Source organism: Heterocephalus glaber, unplaced genomic scaffold (genome assembly GCF_053883595.1).
Source record: "Heterocephalus glaber isolate CG9 unplaced genomic scaffold, H.glaber_assembly_v1.0 deba00001561, whole genome shotgun sequence".
Taxonomy (NCBI): domain Eukaryota; kingdom Metazoa; phylum Chordata; class Mammalia; order Rodentia; family Bathyergidae; genus Heterocephalus; species Heterocephalus glaber.
This window is the reverse complement of record NW_028258349.1, coordinates 12308587-12326896: the sequence shown is the minus strand read 5'-3', so window position 1 is coordinate 12326896 and position 18310 is coordinate 12308587. Positions and strand designations below refer to the sequence as shown.

The window sequence follows — 18310 nt, the reverse complement described above, 5'->3', positions numbered from 1 at the left end:
GCCCCACGCCAGTCCCGCCTTCCTATCCAGGACAATAGCGTGGCAGCTCTGCGCAGAGCCAGTGGCTCTGGAACGCGGGTGGGAGCCTGCGCCAGGGCCCCCGCCCTGAGAGATTCCAGGCGGCCCATCCCATGCCAAGGCCAAGCCTTGAGACTGGGTCTTGGGTTCTGCCTATTTGGATTTTGAGTCTAACCTCTGGACTCCGACCCCACCCTTCTCCCCTTTTAGACTCAGACGCCCACTGTGGGGCTTTGTCCTCCCTGCCGGCATGCCAGCTTCGGAAACCCACTCCCCTCAAAAAAGAAGAAAATCCCTCTTCTGAGATCCCAAGAATACAGGCTCCCAAACTGTCCTCAATCAAGAACACAGCAATTAAGGGCTGGGATTTAGCTCAGTGGTTCTGCTGCCTGCTTTGTAAGCACAAGGTCCCGAGTTCGATCCCCCTCCCAAAAAACCCCCCAAACAAACAGCAATTAAGACCCAGTCCCCTCCTCACTCAAATCCAACAGTTTTAGCCTCAAGGCCAAGGCCTCCACCCTTTCTCCCTCAGGCGGGAAGTTCAGTCTTCTAGCTCTGTTTTCCACTGGTCCCAGGTGTCTGGATCTTTAACTCCTGGGTCAAGGATCCATGAACCAAAGTCCCCAGTCCCTGTCTTTAAGGATGACCAAAGTCAGTTACCCAAATCATTCCTATCAAGGACACAGCACCTCAGAAAAGTTACGACTCACCTCCATCCTCACTTAAGGATCAAGGGGCTTCCATTTTCCTGCCTCTGGTCTGCTTCCCAACTCCCCTTCAGGGCTCACTGCTTTGTCTCCTTAAAACAGAGTGTAGAATTCTATTTTCCCTGGCCAAAGGGGCCAGCTTTGTTCTGTGTGTGCATCTTAGTAGACTTACTTCTATGAGTGTGTCTTGTGGGAACACACCTTCATGGATGTCTATGTTTCATTTGCAACTCTATATGTATATGCTTGTGTAGATGGATATTAAAAGAGCCTACAGTGCTAAACAATTGACAAGGAGCTGAGAGGTGGCCTAGGGTCTTGTCCCTACAATCACTCCATAAGCTAAGGCTACTAGAGGAAGGACTTTGAGACAGAGCCAGGGGACCTCTTCCTTGAAGGAAAGTAATGATGGTAGGAGAAAACCCAAGACATGTTTGCCTCTCTGGCTTTTTAAAATTAAACATAAATATTCTTACCCCTAGTTTCCCTTTAACCTTCACAGTGATAGTTCTCACCCTATCCCCACTCTTTGGGTCCAATTCTTTCTGAGTCTTTAAGGAAGGTAGATGGAATCAAGATGGTGGCCACCTTAGGTTCTCAGAGAGTGACCAGCCATCGTGGCAGCACTTTCATTGGCCAAATGAAGTGTCTCTCAAGGAAACCCAGAACAAGGTGGGACCTGTTACACCTTTCATCTTGATCTGCCTTGTACTACTTTCCTTATCAATGCTGGAGGTCATCTTGAAATACCTTCGCTCAATAGCTAGAAATGACTTCCATCCCCGTCCCTTACTCCTGTCACTCCCTGACCTCATCTCTCTGCAAAGGCCTATCCAGCACCTTAAATATCTTTTACACAGGAGAAGAGTTGGGAATGGAGACCATATCGGTCCTGCTTGAGGCATTCCCTTTGTAGGAGCTGACTATGTATCAATGATCCTAACAATTGTAACACTCTTTCCCTCCCTCATTCAATGTTCAGTTTTGGAGGAATAAGGTTGTCAACTTGTTCTGACACCTCAGAATCCAGAACAGTCCATTATGGCAAGTTGAAGATCCCAGGATTCTTCAATGGCAGTTGTCGTCACACATGAGTCTGGAGTCGCTGGTGGGTGGGTATAGGGAAGGCAGCATAATGGAAGGGGGGAGTTCCAGAGGTCAGATCTGGGGCTCCAAAGGATGTGGGTTTGATGTAGCTGGTGAAAGCTCGAGGATGAGGTGTGGTGAGATAACCTGCCCGGGCTCTATACAGTTTGCAGGGGGGCACCATGTCCAGGTGTGGATTGAAGTCATAGAAAGTAGGGGTCCCTGGAAGTCTAAGGGGAGGTGGGGGTGGCAGGAAGAGGCCTCCTCCAGGAGCTTCACCAAGGCTCAGGCTCACACTGACACCTCGAACCTTGTAGTAACCATTGGTTGGATCCTGAGGGGACAAAAAGGACTTGGTAAGTGACAGTACAGGGAGGTGAAGATAGAGAGACACATTGCGAAACAGCCAGACCTAGAGACAAAAAAACAGAAATGGGAGCAGACAAAGACCCAGAGACAGACAGACACATAGATATTGGAGAGACAAAGTGAGACAGAAAAACAGCCACAAAAGACAAAGGGAAAGAAGGAGATAGGCAGAGATAGAGACAAAAAGAGAGCAAGACAGAGACAGAGGTATATAGGTTTGCTGAGGGGAGGGGATGCAGAAGGAAGGAGAGAGATTCATCTATCTGCCTAACAGCCCCTAGCTTTGATTCCACATCATGCCCTGTGCCACTGCTGGAGATGTTTCACTAGGATGCCCTTGTGGAGACCCCAGGCCAAGAGAAAAATGATCAGATGGAGCCCAGAGGGTTCAGCTCTGTGACTGAGGAATGCACAGCGGTGACTGAGGATGTGACGGGGCAGCTCCCAGCACAGTGGGTCATGCTGTGAGGGAGAAGCCAAGGTCAGAGTGGTTGTGGCTCTGATGGGCAAAACACAGGCAGAATAATGGGGTCCTTATGAGGGAGGCATAGGTTCCTTAGAGCAAGCAAATTCTGGGCTGAGACCAGAAGAATAAAGGAGGGAACTAGATAGATATGAGAAGGGAGGGTTTCAGGCCAAGTGCAGAGGAAAAAGGACTGGAATCAAGGGCTGTATTGAGATGGGACTCCAAAGAGGGAACAGGCCTGGGGAGACAAAGCCAGATGGGACTTCCAGAGGGAGCAGGGCTGTCCAAGGAGATACATTTAGGAGACCTGAAATATGACTGTGATGGAGCCAGATGAGATGGCCCAGGGGGCAGGAGAGGGGCTAGGTCCTACTCCTGGGACAATGTAATGAAAAAGGAGGAGCAGAGAGTTAGAGACACAACGAAGGGACCCTCCCTCCTCAACACTCACTTTGGTCTCCAGAGCCTCTTTCTCATCCAGAACCAGGTCACTGTGGTCACTGGGCACAATGGGACCCTAGGTAGAGAACACCGTGAGAAGGAATTGTCAGATGATCCTCCTGCCCCAGGTTCACACTCTGAGGACCTTCAGCCTGGCACTGGAGGCCAGGTAGGAGGGATCCCTGGGAGCACCTGGGCTGAGGTCTGGACTCAGCAAACAAGAGGGTGGTGGAGACATATTGGGCCTAAGGAATCAGTGGTCGGGGCACATATGGACTTGAGGAATTTTTTTTTTTTTTTGGTACCAGGGATTGAACTCAGGTCCTTGCACTTGTGGTGCAGGTGGTGGAACCACTGAGCTAAATCCCTGGCCTTTGGACTTGGGGAATATTTGAGGGCAATATTTGAGTTTGGGGGTAGAGCTGGACTAGGATATTATTGGATCTGGGGACCCTTGCATCTTACCCGATCCTCGCTGCTTCCTGTTTCCTCTTCCCCAGGGCCCCGTGAACTGGAGCCATCACTGCTTCCTGGGATTCGAACCATGTTCTTTTGCTTGGAGAAAGAGGCTAAGGCCCAGACAGAGGTGGAGGTAAGCAAACAGGCAGGGTCACAGTGTGTGGAGACCAATAGTAGGGAAGAGAGAGGACTGAGCTGATCACTGGGAAAGCTAGGAACCAATAAGAACCCTGGAGTGTGTATGGATGACCTTGAAAAGGCAGAGTTAATACTGAGGAGGGAGCTAGGGCATGAAGGTGAGCCTAGCCCTGTGCAGAGCTAGAGCCTGGACTGGAACTGGTGGCCAGGGCATGTGGGGCTGGAGGGTTGGGGTTTGCGGATAGGGGGCAGAGGCAGGGCTTAGGCACTGACACTTGCCATGGCGCCAGGAGCAGAGAGCCACCCCAGTGATGATCATAAGAAGAGTCGTGACTGCGGCTGCTACTCCAGCCACAATCCGCACAGTGGGAAGTGAGTCTGTAGGGAGCAGAAGGAGAACCCTGAGAAGGCTGAGCCACAACTGGGAAAGAGACTCTAGGCTTGGGTTTGGTAATTCCTGGGCTCAAAAGTTCACCAATGGGGGGATTCCAAAGGTTTTTAGTTCTCTAGTTTGTGGTTTAAGGATGAATGAATTTGGGGTTCCACAAGTGTGAGAATATGGAAGCTTAAACTCCCTGACTTTAGGGAGTCTTAGGACTTGAGGAGTCTTTTATTTTGCAGCTTCCCATATTTATAGGTTGCTTTTCGTGGGGTCCCCAAATGTTAGGGGTCTTTCAGTTTAGGATTCTGTATTTGAGGGAATTTGTTGTTTGGGGAGTTCTCAGGATTCAAGAAACCCATAGTTTTGAGGTCCCCAAGGTTTGGGATCTCTGCATTTGTGGGCCTCACCTAGGGGATCCTTGTACTTGTGGGGTTTGGAATCCCCATGTTTGGGGTCCTGAGGACAGTGTCTCACCTCTACGGCCTAGGTAGACCTGAGTGCCTCCCTCACCCAGCCGGTTCCGGGCACTGCAGTTGAAGCCCCTACTAAAGTCAGACTCCTGAGTCCCCGAAATGTGTAGCACAGAGATCAGGCCCGGACCCTGACCTCCAAGGCCCTCTGGGGCTGCAAAAGTCTCCACCAGGAACCTGCCTCTGGACCCCGCCTCCAGGAAGCCCTCATCCCAAGACCAGACCTAAGGGGAGGAAAGAACAACAAAAAAAGGAAAGCAAGATCACTGAGGAGATGGGAGGGAGGAAGAGCTGACAAGATGCCCAGAAAGTCAGAGGCATTTCAGGGGTCCAGTGGGAGGTCAGAGGTCATGGCTGAGTGGGTCATGGTAGGGGAGACTTTTCCTTACCACTGCTTCTGGGGCAGGGGAGGCAAATACCAGGCACTGGACTCGGGCAGGGCCCCTCAGGAAGGCAGGTGCCGAATGCAGAGCAGTTACTACTGGGGGAGCTGGAATGGAGATCATGAACCACTCAGGAAAGAGCTCTCCCTCCCCAAAGCTGATTCTGAACAAAGCAAGACCTGAGTACTCTGCTAACCCCAAGCTACCAGGCCACAGGCCATGCTTCTCAAAATACTCTGGTCCCCCTCAAGCCTTCAATAGGTCCAGCTCCAATCACTAGACTCTGCCATCTATACTCTCCTTTCAAGGCCAAGCCCACTCCCATTAGACTTCTCTGCCCACTCACTAGCTCCAAATTCTCTCAGTCTCACCGTTCACAGTCAGCCTAGCCTCCGCTGCACCGCCCCCCAGGCCAGAGCGCCCTGGCTCAGCTCTGCACACGTAGTCGCCTGCATCTTCAGGCCCCACCGATGAAAGTCGCAGTGTGGGCCTGGAGCTCAGCACCTGGGACGAGGAAGGGGCATCAGAAGCAGGACTTTACCAGGAGGCCATGTATACCACCAGCTACTGCCACGGTCCCCTGACTTGACTTCACCTGTGTGCCACCAAGGCGGGTCCAGGTTATCCGTGGGAGGGGGTTCCCATGCCAAGCACAGCTGAAGGAGGCATCTTCCCCCATGTCCACTGATGTGGCCTCTGGCTTTGTCTGCAGAATCGGCCCAACTGGAGGAGGTAGAGGAGGGGTCACTTGGCAAGGGTGAAATGAAGCCCCCAACCCAAGGATCAGCCTCTCAGAAAAAACTCAAGGGCCCAAGTATAGGTCCTTAGTCCACAACACTCCTCCCACTAATTGTCCACGCTTATAGGCCCTGGCCCCACCCCTGGCCCACTTCAGACTGAACCTGTACAGCCAAACCCTGCCTACTTTCTTTCTTATTTGTTTGTTTGTTTTGTTTGTACCAGGGATTGAACTCAGGGCTTTCTTGCTGAGCTACATCTCCAGACTTGGGGTTATTTGTTTGTTTGTTGGTTGTTAGTTTTTTGTACCGGGGATAGAACTCAAAACCTTGTGATTGCCAGGCAGGTGCTGTGTCCCTGAGCTGCATTCCTGGCCTATTTTTATTCTATCTATCTATCTATCTATCTATCTATCTATCTATCTATCTATTACAGTCTCACTAAGTTGCTAAATTGTCTAGGCTGGGGTTGAATTTCTGATCCTTCTGCCTCAGCTTCCCAGAATGCTGAAATTACAGCCATGCATCACTACTCCGGGCCCTCTCCTCCACAGCCCGCCCCAGCCACGGCCCACTTTGGCCACACCCATGTCCCCGCCCCTGCTCACACAGCACATCCAGCGCGGTGCTGCGGTTGGCGCTACCCACAGCATTGCTGACCTCGCAGGACACTGGCTCAGTTAGGAATGAGACATCTGCTACAATCTCCAACCTTGGTCCGCGGGCCCCAAGAACCGGGGAGCCCCCCTTTGCCCACCTGCGGAGGTGATGATGCTGTTGATGTCCCAGCCCTCTCTAAACCCGCACTTTCCCGGCTGGAGAGAGGTCTTTGTCCTTACCTGTAGCCAGTGACAGGAGGCTGGGCTGTGGCCTGACACAGGAAAGTCACCTTCTCTCCCTCCTGAACAGTCTGTGGCTCAGCAGACAGAGTCACCACTGGGGGATCTGGCGGGCAGGGGGCGGGGGTGCCGAGGGGGAACTGTTGGCCTACAGGAACCTGGAACACCTCCATCGCAGTCCATTCCCCAGTCCTTCCACCCCAGGAAGCTGCATCTCCAGTCCCTTTCTCCGTTTGAGCCAGGAGTCTGGGCTTCTAGCTCCCAATTCCCCCAGGTGGCCCGTTGTGCCATCTTTTGGTCCTCTCCTGCTCTATGTTCCATAGTCCAGGGCCTGGATTCCTCTTACCTCAAGGGCCCTAGACCCACAGTTCCCTCCTTCCTCAGACCCAGGAGTCCAGGCTCCACCCCCTTTTCCTAAGGCCAGCTGAACTCACACTGTAGGTTCAATGTGATAGCTGTGTCCCTCCCTGTGGGAAGGGCCTGGCTCCGGGCTCTGCAGACCAAAGTGGCTCCATCATCATGGCTGGAAGGGGTCAGGAATAATGTGCTCTCCACTGACCCAGTGGTCCCTTCCTTCAGCAGGATCTGGAGGGTATGAATAATAACAATGACTTCATCTACCCATTAGACATAATAGTGCTAACTATGTGTCAGGCACTCTTCTAGACACTTATAAGTATTATTCTATTTAATCCTATAAGTACTCTATAAAGTACATACTGCTATTGTTCCCATTGTATGGATAAGGAAATGGAGGCACAGAGAGGTTAAATAACATACTGGAGACCAATCAGCTAGCAAGTGGTTGAGACAGAAGTAGTCTGGCACTAAGACCCTCACCCTGAATCACATTTCAAGAGGACCAACCCCTGAACCTCAGCCTCCTTCTCTTTTGGATGAACCAGGGGTCAGCATGGACCCCAGGTTTCACTGGATGGGGAGGGGTTGGCAAAAGGATTTGGACCTGACCTGGTGGAAGGTAGTCCCATCCAGTCGGACCCCATCTCGGAGCCACAGCAGCTCTGGATTAGGGCGGGCATCCCCACGGCTCCGGCAGGTCAGGTTCGAAGGAACTCCAGCAACCAGAGACACAGAGGGTCCACCTAGCACCTGGGGGGGTTCTGGGGGAACTGAAGGGTAGAGATATGGTCAGAATCGGATCCTGGGGCCCCAGATCCTGATCTTCTCAGCTCCAATCCACCACCCCCTGGGCACCCTGAACTGATAGCCCCAGATAATACTGGCTGTCTCCCTGGGCTCCCAAGAGACAGGTGGGCTGAATCCTCACCCAGCACAAGCAATTGGGCTGGTCGAGATCGGAGGCCTGCTTGTGTAGCCTGACATTCATATGATGCCTCATCCTCTAGCTCCACAGGCCTAATGTGGAGGTCATGCTGGCCACTGGCTGCATTCCCAGATATCCAGTACCGGGACCACCCTGGAATCAGGGAAGAGACAGTCACACCATGATTCTGAGTAGCTGGCACCAGGCCTTCACCTAGACATCCCTCACCAGAAAACTGGTGCATACATTCCACAGGAAGACACTGTTTCAAAGTGTGCTCTGAGCTGGGCGTGGTGTCACACACCTATAATATCAGCACTCTGGGAGGCTGAGACAAGAAGATCACAAGTTCAAACCCAGCCTGGGGAGCTTATCAAGACCATGGCTTAAAATTAAAAATTAAAAAAGGCTAGCGATGTTGTTCAGTGCAAAGGCCCTGGGTTCAACCCCCAGTACCAAAGGTTGGGTTGGAGTTGGGGGGTGGGGGAAGTATACCCTGGATCCAGAGAGACTCTAACCCATTCCCAAGGTAGAAACACTACAAACTTGAGGATCATGCGGTTAGAAAGCAAAACAAGAAAATAATTTTGTAAACATGAGGTACTACCTCGAGGTTATGATAGGGAAAGATGAATAAGGGGGCTTATGGGGAACTGGCAATGATCTAGTGTGGCTATCTATAATTATTTGGCAACTTCTCCATTTAGGTTTACTGAACTTTTCTGCATTTATATCCCCAAACAATATGGGTCACCTGCAAAGAAGCAGCTCAAAAATCTCACTCCCAGTTGTTTACTGTAGTCCACTGATTTCCCGAAGTTGAAAATATCACGACAGAAACATCGGATACAGCCCAATTTGAAATACAGCAGCCGCCCCCCTTCCAGTGCCAGCCACTCCCCGAGCAGAGGACAGCCTCACCTGGCAAGTCCCTTTCGCCACCTAGAGCCAGCCCATCCTTGGTCCATTGAACAAGGCCCCTGTAGGCGCCCAGAGCACAGGGCAGCCAGGCTTCCTCCCCCAGCAGCACCACGAGGTCCTCCGGCTGTTTCAGGAAATGGGGCGACAGACCTAGGAGAATGGGGGACAGCAGAGCTCAGCTTTGCATATTCAAAAACTCTCTCATTCAAGGACCCAGGAGTCCAGCCCCCAGAATCAGAAACTCGGAGTGCTCCTGCTTAGACGCAGCAGTCCGAGCCCTGGTAAAGCAGCGGCCCGCAAACCGTGTCCGTCTGCTCCCCCTCCGGTTACCTGCACGCCCCCTGAAGCAGAAAAGGAGGACGAGGAGGGCACCGACCAGCATCCTCATCGTGTGTCCCCCAAGGCCCGCTAGACGTGGGGCCGCGCTGGCTTCCCTCCAACTTCTCGCTGGGCGGCACACCTCTCACCACCCTCTTTGCGCCCCACTCTTCGCGCACAGCGGCTGCGGACCCCAGTCTCTGTTCCGGGTCCCGAAGTAAACTCCTCCAAAGCCTCCGACGCTCTGAAACGCCTGCCGGTTCCGCATCCTCTGTAGCTTCCAGACCCTGAGGGGTGGGTGGTGTGGAGGGAGCTGCTCCCGCTCGCCCCGCCCTCGCCCGCCTCCTGGGAGACCCACCCTCTTCCCATTGAGAAACTCCTGAGGCCGGGACACGGATGAATGGGGCGCGCAGGGCGGGGGCTGCTCAGTGGGCGGGCGCCCCAGCCGGGTTGGGGTCTGGGAGCCGGAACACCTGGATCCAAAGAGGGGGTCCTGCCCCCATTGGACATCTGCGTCCCGTCGTTGTGTGTAGGGGGGAACTAGGGGTGAGGAGGAGGGAGGGGAGAGAGTGGAAGAAAGTTGCTCAGCCCGGGTCCCGGAGGGACCGTACTGAGTGGAAACAGAGCTATAAATGGGAGCCCCTGGAGCCCCGCCAGTTTCCGCGCCCTGGGGAGGCGGGGCTCAGTACTCCCCTGGGCTTGAGGGTCGGGGAGAGGGCACCTGGGTCCCAGAGTCCAGCTGGGGTCCCTGGAAAAGGGGGCTCAGCTCCCCACATTTCAAAATTCCTTCTCAAAATCCCTCTGCTGCCTTGTTATCGTCGCAAACCGTAGCACGTCCTTAGATCTAGGAATCCGGGCCGCCAGCCCCTCCTTTCCCAGGACCCCGAAGTCCCGGCCCAGCCCCTCTTCTCACTGGCTGACTGGGCCCCTCGGCCTTGGTTGCCCGGCAACGGCTGGGAGGCGGGGGTGTCCCGGCTCTAGCAGCCCGGGAGGCTGGGAATTGCGCAGCTTGTGCTGATGGCTCCTTGCAGCCCAGCTGGGGCGTTCCCACGCTGCGCAGCTGGCCAAGCAGGTGGGAGGGACCCTAAGCTTGCAGAAGGGGCTGGGGGTCTGGGACCTTGGGCCTGCCAGTTCTTGGACCTGTAGCAACTGAAAGTCTGCATTCAGGTTCTTAGATGTCCCTGGGGTCCTTCTTACCTAAATGGCAGTGGGTTGGACTTCCAGGGCTGTAAGGGATTGGTGATTCAGCCCTCTGCTGGCTGAGACACTGATGATCTGAACACCTTGAGGCCTGCAGCATGGTGCTGTTAGGCCAGGGTCAGGATATCTGGTCTTAACTCTAAGAGCCAGTGGATTTAACCGCCAGTCTCTCTCCCACCCCCACACAGGCCCAGGAGGATTTGAAAATCAACAGTGAACATCTGTCCTAAGTCCTGTGTATTCCAGGGGAAGGCCAGAGGATTGGAGACCTGAACTCCAGGGTCCTTGGAGAGAAGGGCTGAGGATCTGGACAGCTGGGTCTGAGAGAAGGTCCTGAGGTCCTAATTTTGGGGTCCTGAAATTCTGCTTCTATGTGGTGAATCCAGCGCTTGAATTTTGAAATAGGATGGGCTTGGGTCTAGGACTCCTGTGTCTTGAGGAGGAAGCCAGGTGATGAGGCTGTTTTTCCAGACACCTGCAGTTGCTTCCCCTTTCTGGGTCTCTGGGGCCACAGGCATAAAAAAATGGAGAGCTGAGTCCCAGGAGTATAAAAAGAAGGAAAACAGCCAAGGTGGAGGATAGAAGGTTTGTGCTAATTAAAGGTCCCTACAACTGACAGCTCTACACCCTGGCCCCCAGGGACACCATCTGGTAAGGGTCCCATGACAACCCCCCAGGTCTGTCTCCAGCCTATTTCCCAGGAGGTGTGGGGGGCAGTTGGGAAAGGGACTGTGGAAGGAAAGCAAGAAGTGAATAACGGGGGTGGGGGGGTCGGAGATGAGCATCAAGGGTGGAACTTCTGGGGCTGGGGCCAGATGCTTCATCTTTTTCCTGGAGGAGGACCAGGAAGCGGGGGCGGGGGGGGGGGTGTCTCAGGAAAGGGGAGAAAACAAACAGTTGCAATTCCTGCAGGAGATAAGCAGGCAGAAGGAGCTTACCCCATGTGAGTATGTATGTGCACACCGGGGTGGGAGGCCAGGCCAGGCAGCATATGGTTATAAAATGCAGGGATGTGAGGATCAGGACTCAAAGCTAGAGAAACTAATGAGAAAGAGGCACAGGCAGAGGCTGACAGAGAAATATTTATTGAGCTCCTGGTGTGTGAGAAACAGAATGTGGGGTAGCCAGAGTGATCAAGATGAGAACAGAGACACGTAGAGGCATAGAGACAGTGACATTGCTAAAGATTTAATGGGGGGGGGAGATATCTCAAAGGGATGGAGAAAGATAAATCAAGATGGATAGAGAGACACACAGAGAAGGAAGGAAGAGATAGAGAAGATGGAAATAGGGACAGAAGATGGCCTTTGCCAAAGGACACCCACGCTGGCTGCTGGCAGACTTGAATTCTGTTTTTTATTCCCACCCCCTGAGTGCCTTGCACTCTGCACTCTCATGCTGAAGATGCTCTCACACACACTCACACTCCACATGTATTCCCAGATCACACTGCACTCTCATCCCCCATGCTCACACACTCACAGGTACACTCACACCTGTATGCCATCAGATAGCTTCACCTTCCTCCCACACACTCCCAGGTTCACACACACTCTCACACATTTCTAAGCAAAGATTCCTGATGTTTCTGAGAGGCTGATGGCTACTCAGGGAAGCAAGAGACTTGCCAAGGTCATACATCCAGGCAGGGAAGAGCTGGGCAGCCATCCACCCACACAGCCCAGCTGTCTGCTCTCCATGCTGAACTGTGAGATAGTCCAGGTCTGACCTGCTCTCCCAGGCCCTCAGGGTCAAGGGGCTTGGGGAGGCACCAAAGATATGCCTGGCATGTGCTGACAGGGGATTTCATGCTCTAGCTGGGCTGGGAGGAGCCTGATGGGCAGTGGCTGTAGCTGGAGGCTCAGCAGGAGCCTGGGGGAGCAGCGGTATGGGAGGGAAGCTCAGGCTGGGTCCAAGGAGTGGCTCAGTGCCGCCACTGAACACTTCAGCCTCTTGGCTCTCCTGGGCTAACAGGGCCACTGGACTCTAAGCAGCAAGTGCAGGTTAAGGGGCTGTGAGTGGTTCGAGAAGAGCAAGGACAGGGGTAGAGGAGAAAAGAAAGAGAAAGAGACTGTTGAGAGAGATTGAGAGAAACAGGGAGAAACAGACACACACACATCGGGGTAGGGTGGCAGATTAAAAGAGACTTGTGGAGAGAAAGTATTTAACAGGGAAAGATAGAGAACGAGGCAGAGAAGAACCTAAGACAGAAAGCAGAGGAAGGGTGAAACAGATACAAAGAGACACTCCTGAGGAGAGAGGAAAACAGAGAGAAAAGGAGGGGGGAGGGGAAGAAAGAGAGAGAAGAGGAAGAAGGAGGGGGAGGAAGAAGAGAAAGAAGAAAAGGAGACAGAGACACAGAATGAAGGACCCACAGACAGACAGTGGCAGAAGCAGGTGGCAGATAATGGATGCTGTGACGCCCATGGTCAGAGGCACTGGAACAGCCCTGAGGATCCCCATCAGGGCTTCCCTGCTGTTCATGGGGCTGCTGATCACAGGTGAGCGGAATTCTGGTTCCCAGTGTCTACTGGCTCTGGTTTCCAACATTTTCCCCTAGACAGACCCTCTGTTCCTTCCTCTGGCCCCCTTGTGTCCCCAGGTATGGCCCAGTCGCCAATCTCTGACTCAGTCTCTCGAGGCTTCTGGGCCCTACCTGAAAACCTGACGGCAGTAGAGGGAGCCACGGTGGAGCTGAAGTGTGGCGTCAGTGCACCTGGCAGTGCTGTACAGTGGGCCAAGGATGGCCTGCTGTTAGGCCCCAGCCCAGGGATCCCAGGCTTCCCAAGATACCGCATGGAAGGAGATCCTGCTAGAGGTGAGGGATCAGAGCCTGGGGCCTTGAGCTACCAGCAGAGGCTGTGGTCCTGACCTTGGGCTCCACTCATAGGTGAATTCCACCTGCGCATTGAAACATGTGACCTCAGCGATGACGCAGAGTATGAGTGCCAGGTTGGCCGCTCAGAGACAGGCCCTGAACTCGTGTCTCCCAGAGTGATCCTCTCCATCCTGGGTATGGGTGAGACTCGTGTCTCCCAGGACCCAGGAGTAAGGGCTCAGGGGTACAGGACTCATCTCCTGGGCAAGGAGTCTTGACCCAAATCTTCATGTCCTTCTCAGAGGTGAGGGCTTACTCCAGACCTTTTCTCTCCAGTTCCGCCCAAGGTGCTTCAGCTGACCCCTGAGGCAGGGACCACAGTCACCTGGGTAGCTGGGCAGGAGTATGAGATCAGCTGTGTGTCTGGGGATGCAAAGCCAGCACCTGACATCGCCTTCCTCCAGAGTGAGTGTGCGTGGATTGAAGGGGGCAGTGTGACACCATGGAGTAGGGATGGGGTGTGTTCCTGACCAGTGCCCTCTTGGGGCCCAGAAAATATGTCATCCCTGAGATGGGGACCTAGGGGCAGGCATGGGTGTTGCTGAGGCAGTATGGGACCTGCAGGATGGGAGGGGATTACAGGGGAGGGATCCAGGAGAATGCAGCAATGCTGGTCTGGGGCCCTGGACAAGCTGAAGCTCAGGTGAGATACAGATGGTGATGGCAGTGCAGAAATGAGAAGTGGAGGTGATGGGGGATGCTGAATGCAACCAGGAAGGGAGGAGAAGGGAGAGACACAGGACTCTGCCCTGTGGACTCTGGTATTCAGGGAGTCCTGGATGAGGCAGGGAGGGGACACAGCTGGCACCCCCAGGAGAAAGGGGCATCGTATCCACTCCAAGACTTCCAGGCCATGTTTCCCAGAATCTATCATAGGGGGAACCCAGCACCTCTCCAGCCTTCTTGTTGCCCCAAGGTGGACAAACAGTATCTAGCATCTCTGTCGACGTGAGCGAAGGGTCCCAGGAGAAACTCTTCATCACAGAGGCCACAGCCAGGTGTGCAGGTTGGAGACATCCTCTCTCTTGAGCCTGACCCATGAGAGTCCCATATTTCAGGAATTCAAACATGGAACTAGGGTTGGGATAAGTATTTGGGGCCCACTTCTTTTTTGGGGGGAGACCCAATTCTTCACTTGGACACTCAAAATTTTGTCATGGGAACCCCAGTTCTTGGGTATCAGACACAAAGATTTGGGTCTAGTTCTTACTGTCAAAGCCCTGAATCTCTTCCTTGAAACTCTAGATCTTAGAAGAATCCAGTAGGGAGACAGAGACCAGGCAAGGGGACCGAGGATCCTACCTCTTGACCTTGCCTCCCTAAATTTCAGATGATGACTCTGATTCTAGAACCCCAATTTTTCAACCCAGGGTGACACCTCAGAGCTCGGATAATGGGAAGTTACTAATCTGCGAGGGGTACAGTCCAGCTTTGGTCAGCCCCATCAAGGCCTCAATCACCATGAATGTTTTGTGTAAGTGGACAGCTGAGCTATCATGGACACTGAGGGTGGAAATCAGTATTTGAGGGTCCTGAAGAACCACACGGATTATGGAAAATTCAGACATAGAAAAACTATGGAGTGTCAGACATGGTGGCATACACCTGTAATCTCTGCACTCAGGAGGCTGAGGCAGGAGGATCACCACAAGTTCAAGGCCAGCCTGGGCTACATAGAGAGACCCTGTGTTGAGGCAGACCATAGTGACTAGAAAGAATGGATGGGCTTCCCAGGCCTATTGAGTGATTGCTGCTCCCCAGTTCCCCCAGGACCTCCTGTCATCGAATGGCCAGGCCTAAACGAGGGGCTCGTTAGAGCAGGGCAGAACTTGGAGCTCCCATGCACAGCCCGAGGGGGAAACCCACCAGCCACACTGCAGTGGCTGAAGGTGAGGACAGAGGGAGGGAGGAGTGGTGGTAGGGGGAGGGCAGGGGGCAGGAGCTGGCTCTGAGCTGGTCTAGGCCCGTCCTTGTCTCCAGAATGGCCAACCTGTGCCCATAGCGTGGGGGACAGAGCTCACCCACGCCACGGCCCGAAGTGTACTCACAATGACTGTGCGGCCAGAAGACCATGGAGTTCGAATCAGCTGTGAAGCCTACAACAGTGTATCTGTAGGGACCCAGGAACGAAGTATCACCCTGCAGGTCACCTGTGAGTTCTGATGTCAGCTGCCCATCTGCCAGCTCCCGTCCCAGCAAACCATCTGTTTGTGCCCCCAAATCATGCCTACCTGATGTCAAAGACCTCATCATTTGTTCCCCATCCACTCCCTGTCTGTCTGGGGTAAAATTGAGGACCCCTGCCCAGCCATGTGTCTCTCCTCTGCCCATCTGTCCTGCAGTTCCTCCCAGTGCCGTAACCATCTTGGGATCTGTATCACAGTCTGAGAACAAGAATGTGACTCTCTGCTGCCTCACAAAGTCTAGTCGCCCGAGGGTCCTGTTGCGCTGGTGGCTGGGTGGGCGGCAGCTGCAGCCCACGGAGGAGACAGTCATGGATGTGAGGAGGAGGCCAGGCCCCTAGGTCCAAGGCAGAAGGGGGCGAGGGCATGAAAGCTGGAGCTGGGAAAGGAGGGTCGGGCAGACTGGAGGTCTCAGTCCCTGAGAAGCACAGACGAGAGCCCTGATCTTTGACTCTGGGAGATGAGGAGGTGGAGATGTTTCATGTGTCCCCGCTGGGGTCTAGGGTGGACCCAGGCCTCTGGTAGTATAATGGGGGCACCTCAGTCCCCAAGTCTGAAGCTTGCTCCCTGCTAGGGCCTGCATGGTGGTCACATCTCCATGTCCAATCTAACCTTGCTGGTGCGTCGGGAAGACAATGGCCTGACCCTCACCTGTGAAGCCTTCAGTGAGGCCTTCACCAAGGAGACCTTCAAGAAGTCTCTTACCTTGAATGTGAAATGTGAGCCACCACCCTGTGCCAGGAATGCCACAGGCCCCTGAAATCACCTTCCCTAGGCCCCATCCCAGAGTATTATTCCCACCTCTCCTCCCAGATCCTGCCCAGAAGCTGTGGATTGAGGGACCCCAAGAGGGGCAGCACTTCCGGACTGGGACCCGGGTGAGGCTGGTGTGTTTGGCCATCGGGGGAAATCCAGACCCCTCCCTCACCTGGTACAAGGTTGGTGCCAGGCAAGGGCTGTGGGGTGGGGTGGCCAGGATGTGGGGGAAGGAGAAGGTTCTCTTCTCCTTCAAAATCTTGGGAAGACACAAATTTTTTTAAAAATACTGGAGATTCTCAGTTTTGGATGGGACTGGAAAAGACACAAGTGCCATGAGAATTAAATGAAATCCTAGGACATTTTTAGGAATTCTGGGAACACAATTTCTAGATAAAAGAAGGAATTCTGGGTCAAGGTTGGGAACTATACAGATAAAGCAATTATTTTCTACTTAAATTAAAGGAAATTCAGGGGAAATATCAAGAATTTTAGGGAGAGGTTATAACCTACAGAAAATAGATATTTTGGAGGAAAGACTTGTAATTCCACAAAATATTGAAAATCTATTAATATTAAACCGAATTCTTGAAATTCATTAGAAAGTGAAATTCCCTTAAAATCAAAGAAAATCTAACAGAATTCTGGGGAAATCGTGAGAAGTCAGGGCATTACTGGAAATTCCGGGGTGGGATTATAGGTATGACAATGGAATTACATTTTAATTGGAAAGAATTCTGAGAAAATGCCTATAATTTGGGCAACCCAAAGGATTCTAGTAAAAGATTAGACCAATAAGGAACTATGGGGGAAGGATTCAGAAATCTGTGAAGAGACACTGGAATTAAGGGAATTAATGGAAAGGTCCCTCAAAAATTTCCTTTGGGGAAAGTGGGAATTTTTAAGAACAAGAACAAAGCATAAAATGAAAAAAGAAGAAATTTTGCGCAAGGTTTGGGAATTTCAAGGGAGTTTCCTGGCACACGGTGTTTGGCAAATCGCGCAGTTATAGACTTGGGGGCTAGGGTTAGCGGCAGTCCTGGGGTCACAGGAGGCCCTGGGGAGGAGGGAAAGACTCGGGCTGGGAATGCTCAATTGCAGTCGCACACCTTTACCTGGCGGGGCACCCGTTGATAGGGGTGCCTTCCGACCCCATGGGGGCGTCTCCGAGCTGGGTAGGGAACCGGGGCTTCCCGGTCCCCCAGCTCTGTCCGGTCCTCAGGACTCGCGCACCGTGATGGAGCCGCGGCCGGCCCAGGAGCCACGGCGGGTGCAGCTGGGAAATCTGGAGAAGTCCGGGAGCACCTTCTCCCGCGAGCTGGTGCTGGTCCTAGGCCCTCCGGACAACAAGGCCAAGTTCTCTTGCAAGGCGGGCCAGCTGAGCGCGTCCACGCAGATAGTGGTGCTGTGTGAGGGCCCACACGGGGCGGGGCGGGGCGGGGCCCGGGAGGGGGCGGTGTCTGAGCCAGGCCGGGTGGGGCGGGACCAACAGGGATCCCCAGGCTGGGGGAGGCCTGGGGACTGGACCAGGTCACCTCACTTCTGAGCCGCTTTCCTCCGACCTGCTCTCTAAGTTCCCCCAACCAACTTGACGATCCTGGCCAACGTGTCAGTACTGCGTCCCGGGGACCCCTTAAATTTAACGTGCGTTAGCGTGAGCAGCAACCCCCCTGTCAACTTGTCCTGGGACAAGGAGGGGGAGAGGTGAGTGTGCAAGGCCCCGCCCTTCTCGGGTCTTACCACGCCCACTTGGTCCTGACCACGCCCACCCTTGCCCAACCCAATTCTCTGCCTGGACCACAGGCTGGAAGACATGGCCGCACCGCCTCAGAACGCCCCGTTCAAAGGCTCTCCTGCCTCCAGGAGCGTTTTTCTGCGGGTGTCATCCCGCGATCACGGCCACCGCGTGACCTGCCGAGCCCACAGCGCAGAGCTCCGCGAAACCGTGAGCTCCTTCTACCGCTTCAACGTGCTATGTATGTGCGCCGACCTGAACCCTTTTATCCCTACACACACACACTAAATTACTCGTCTTCCCTTTGACACGTCCTTGACCCCTGTCTTGAATCTTGACACATCCTAACCTTTCTCCTGACCCTGCACGAACACCTATCCTGCCGAACCCCCCTCTTACTTTGCCTTCTGTGATGATCCTGATCCCTATCTTGACCCTTCTCTCCATCCTAAAACCTGACCTTGGCTCCTATCCTTTTTCTAAATTGGATCTTAATTTCCATCCTGCACCTTACTCCTGAGCTCAGCTCAGACATTGTT

At 53.6% G+C, this 18310-nt stretch overlaps 2 protein-coding genes across 14 annotated transcripts in view; one reads left to right on the top strand and one right to left on the bottom strand.

Moving 5' to 3' along the window:
• Positions 1-31: 31 nt before the first annotated feature.
• Positions 32-10009, bottom strand: Kirrel2 (kirre like nephrin family adhesion molecule 2). 5 transcript variants are annotated; one of them, XM_004858947.4, is made up of 15 exons: positions 9032-10009; positions 8702-8851; positions 7784-7933; positions 7465-7625; positions 6930-7080; positions 6496-6601; positions 6265-6413; positions 5515-5642; positions 5291-5423; positions 4926-5026; positions 4541-4760; positions 3958-4062; positions 3553-3656; positions 3098-3163; positions 32-2145 (listed from the first exon to the last, which is right to left on the bottom strand). In XM_004858947.4, the coding sequence occupies exons 1-15, from the start codon at positions 9087-9089 to the stop codon at positions 1810-1812; spliced, it is 2118 nt and encodes a 705-aa protein (XP_004859004.1). In that variant the 5' UTR covers positions 9090-10009; the 3' UTR covers positions 32-1809. The 5 variants fall into 5 exon arrangements, with proteins under 5 accessions (XP_004859004.1, XP_021095102.1, XP_021095101.1 ...); XM_021239443.2 differs by having other exon boundaries at positions 33-2145; positions 4673-4760; XM_021239441.2 differs by having other exon boundaries at positions 34-2145; positions 3964-4062.
• Positions 10005-18310, top strand: part of Nphs1 (NPHS1 adhesion molecule, nephrin) — a 21043-nt gene continuing 12737 nt past the window's right edge. The window contains exons 1-17 of one of the 9 annotated variants that reach the window (XM_013077387.3): positions 10005-10091; positions 10408-10549; positions 10734-10870; positions 11132-12720; positions 12822-13037; positions 13110-13232; positions 13374-13502; positions 14014-14095; positions 14468-14571; positions 14859-14986; positions 15060-15249; positions 15440-15597; positions 15855-15999; positions 16094-16218; positions 17259-17445; positions 17611-17740; positions 17840-18012. In XM_013077387.3, coding sequence (XP_012932841.2) covers positions 12582-12720; positions 12822-13037; positions 13110-13232; positions 13374-13502; positions 14014-14095; positions 14468-14571; positions 14859-14986; positions 15060-15249; positions 15440-15597; positions 15855-15999; positions 16094-16218; positions 17259-17445; positions 17611-17740; positions 17840-18012 — 2029 coding nt within the window. In that variant the 5' untranslated portion in view covers positions 10005-10091; positions 10408-10549; positions 10734-10870; positions 11132-12581. Of the gene's footprint in view, positions 10092-10136; positions 10187-10407; positions 10871-11131; positions 12721-12821; positions 13038-13109; positions 13233-13373; positions 13503-14013; positions 14096-14467; positions 14572-14858; positions 14987-15059; positions 15250-15439; positions 15598-15854; positions 16000-16093; positions 16219-17258; positions 17446-17610; positions 17741-17839; positions 18013-18310 lie in introns of those variants that run through there. The other 8 variants (XM_087191203.1, XM_087191201.1, XM_087191204.1 and 5 more) reach the window with 8 other exon arrangements.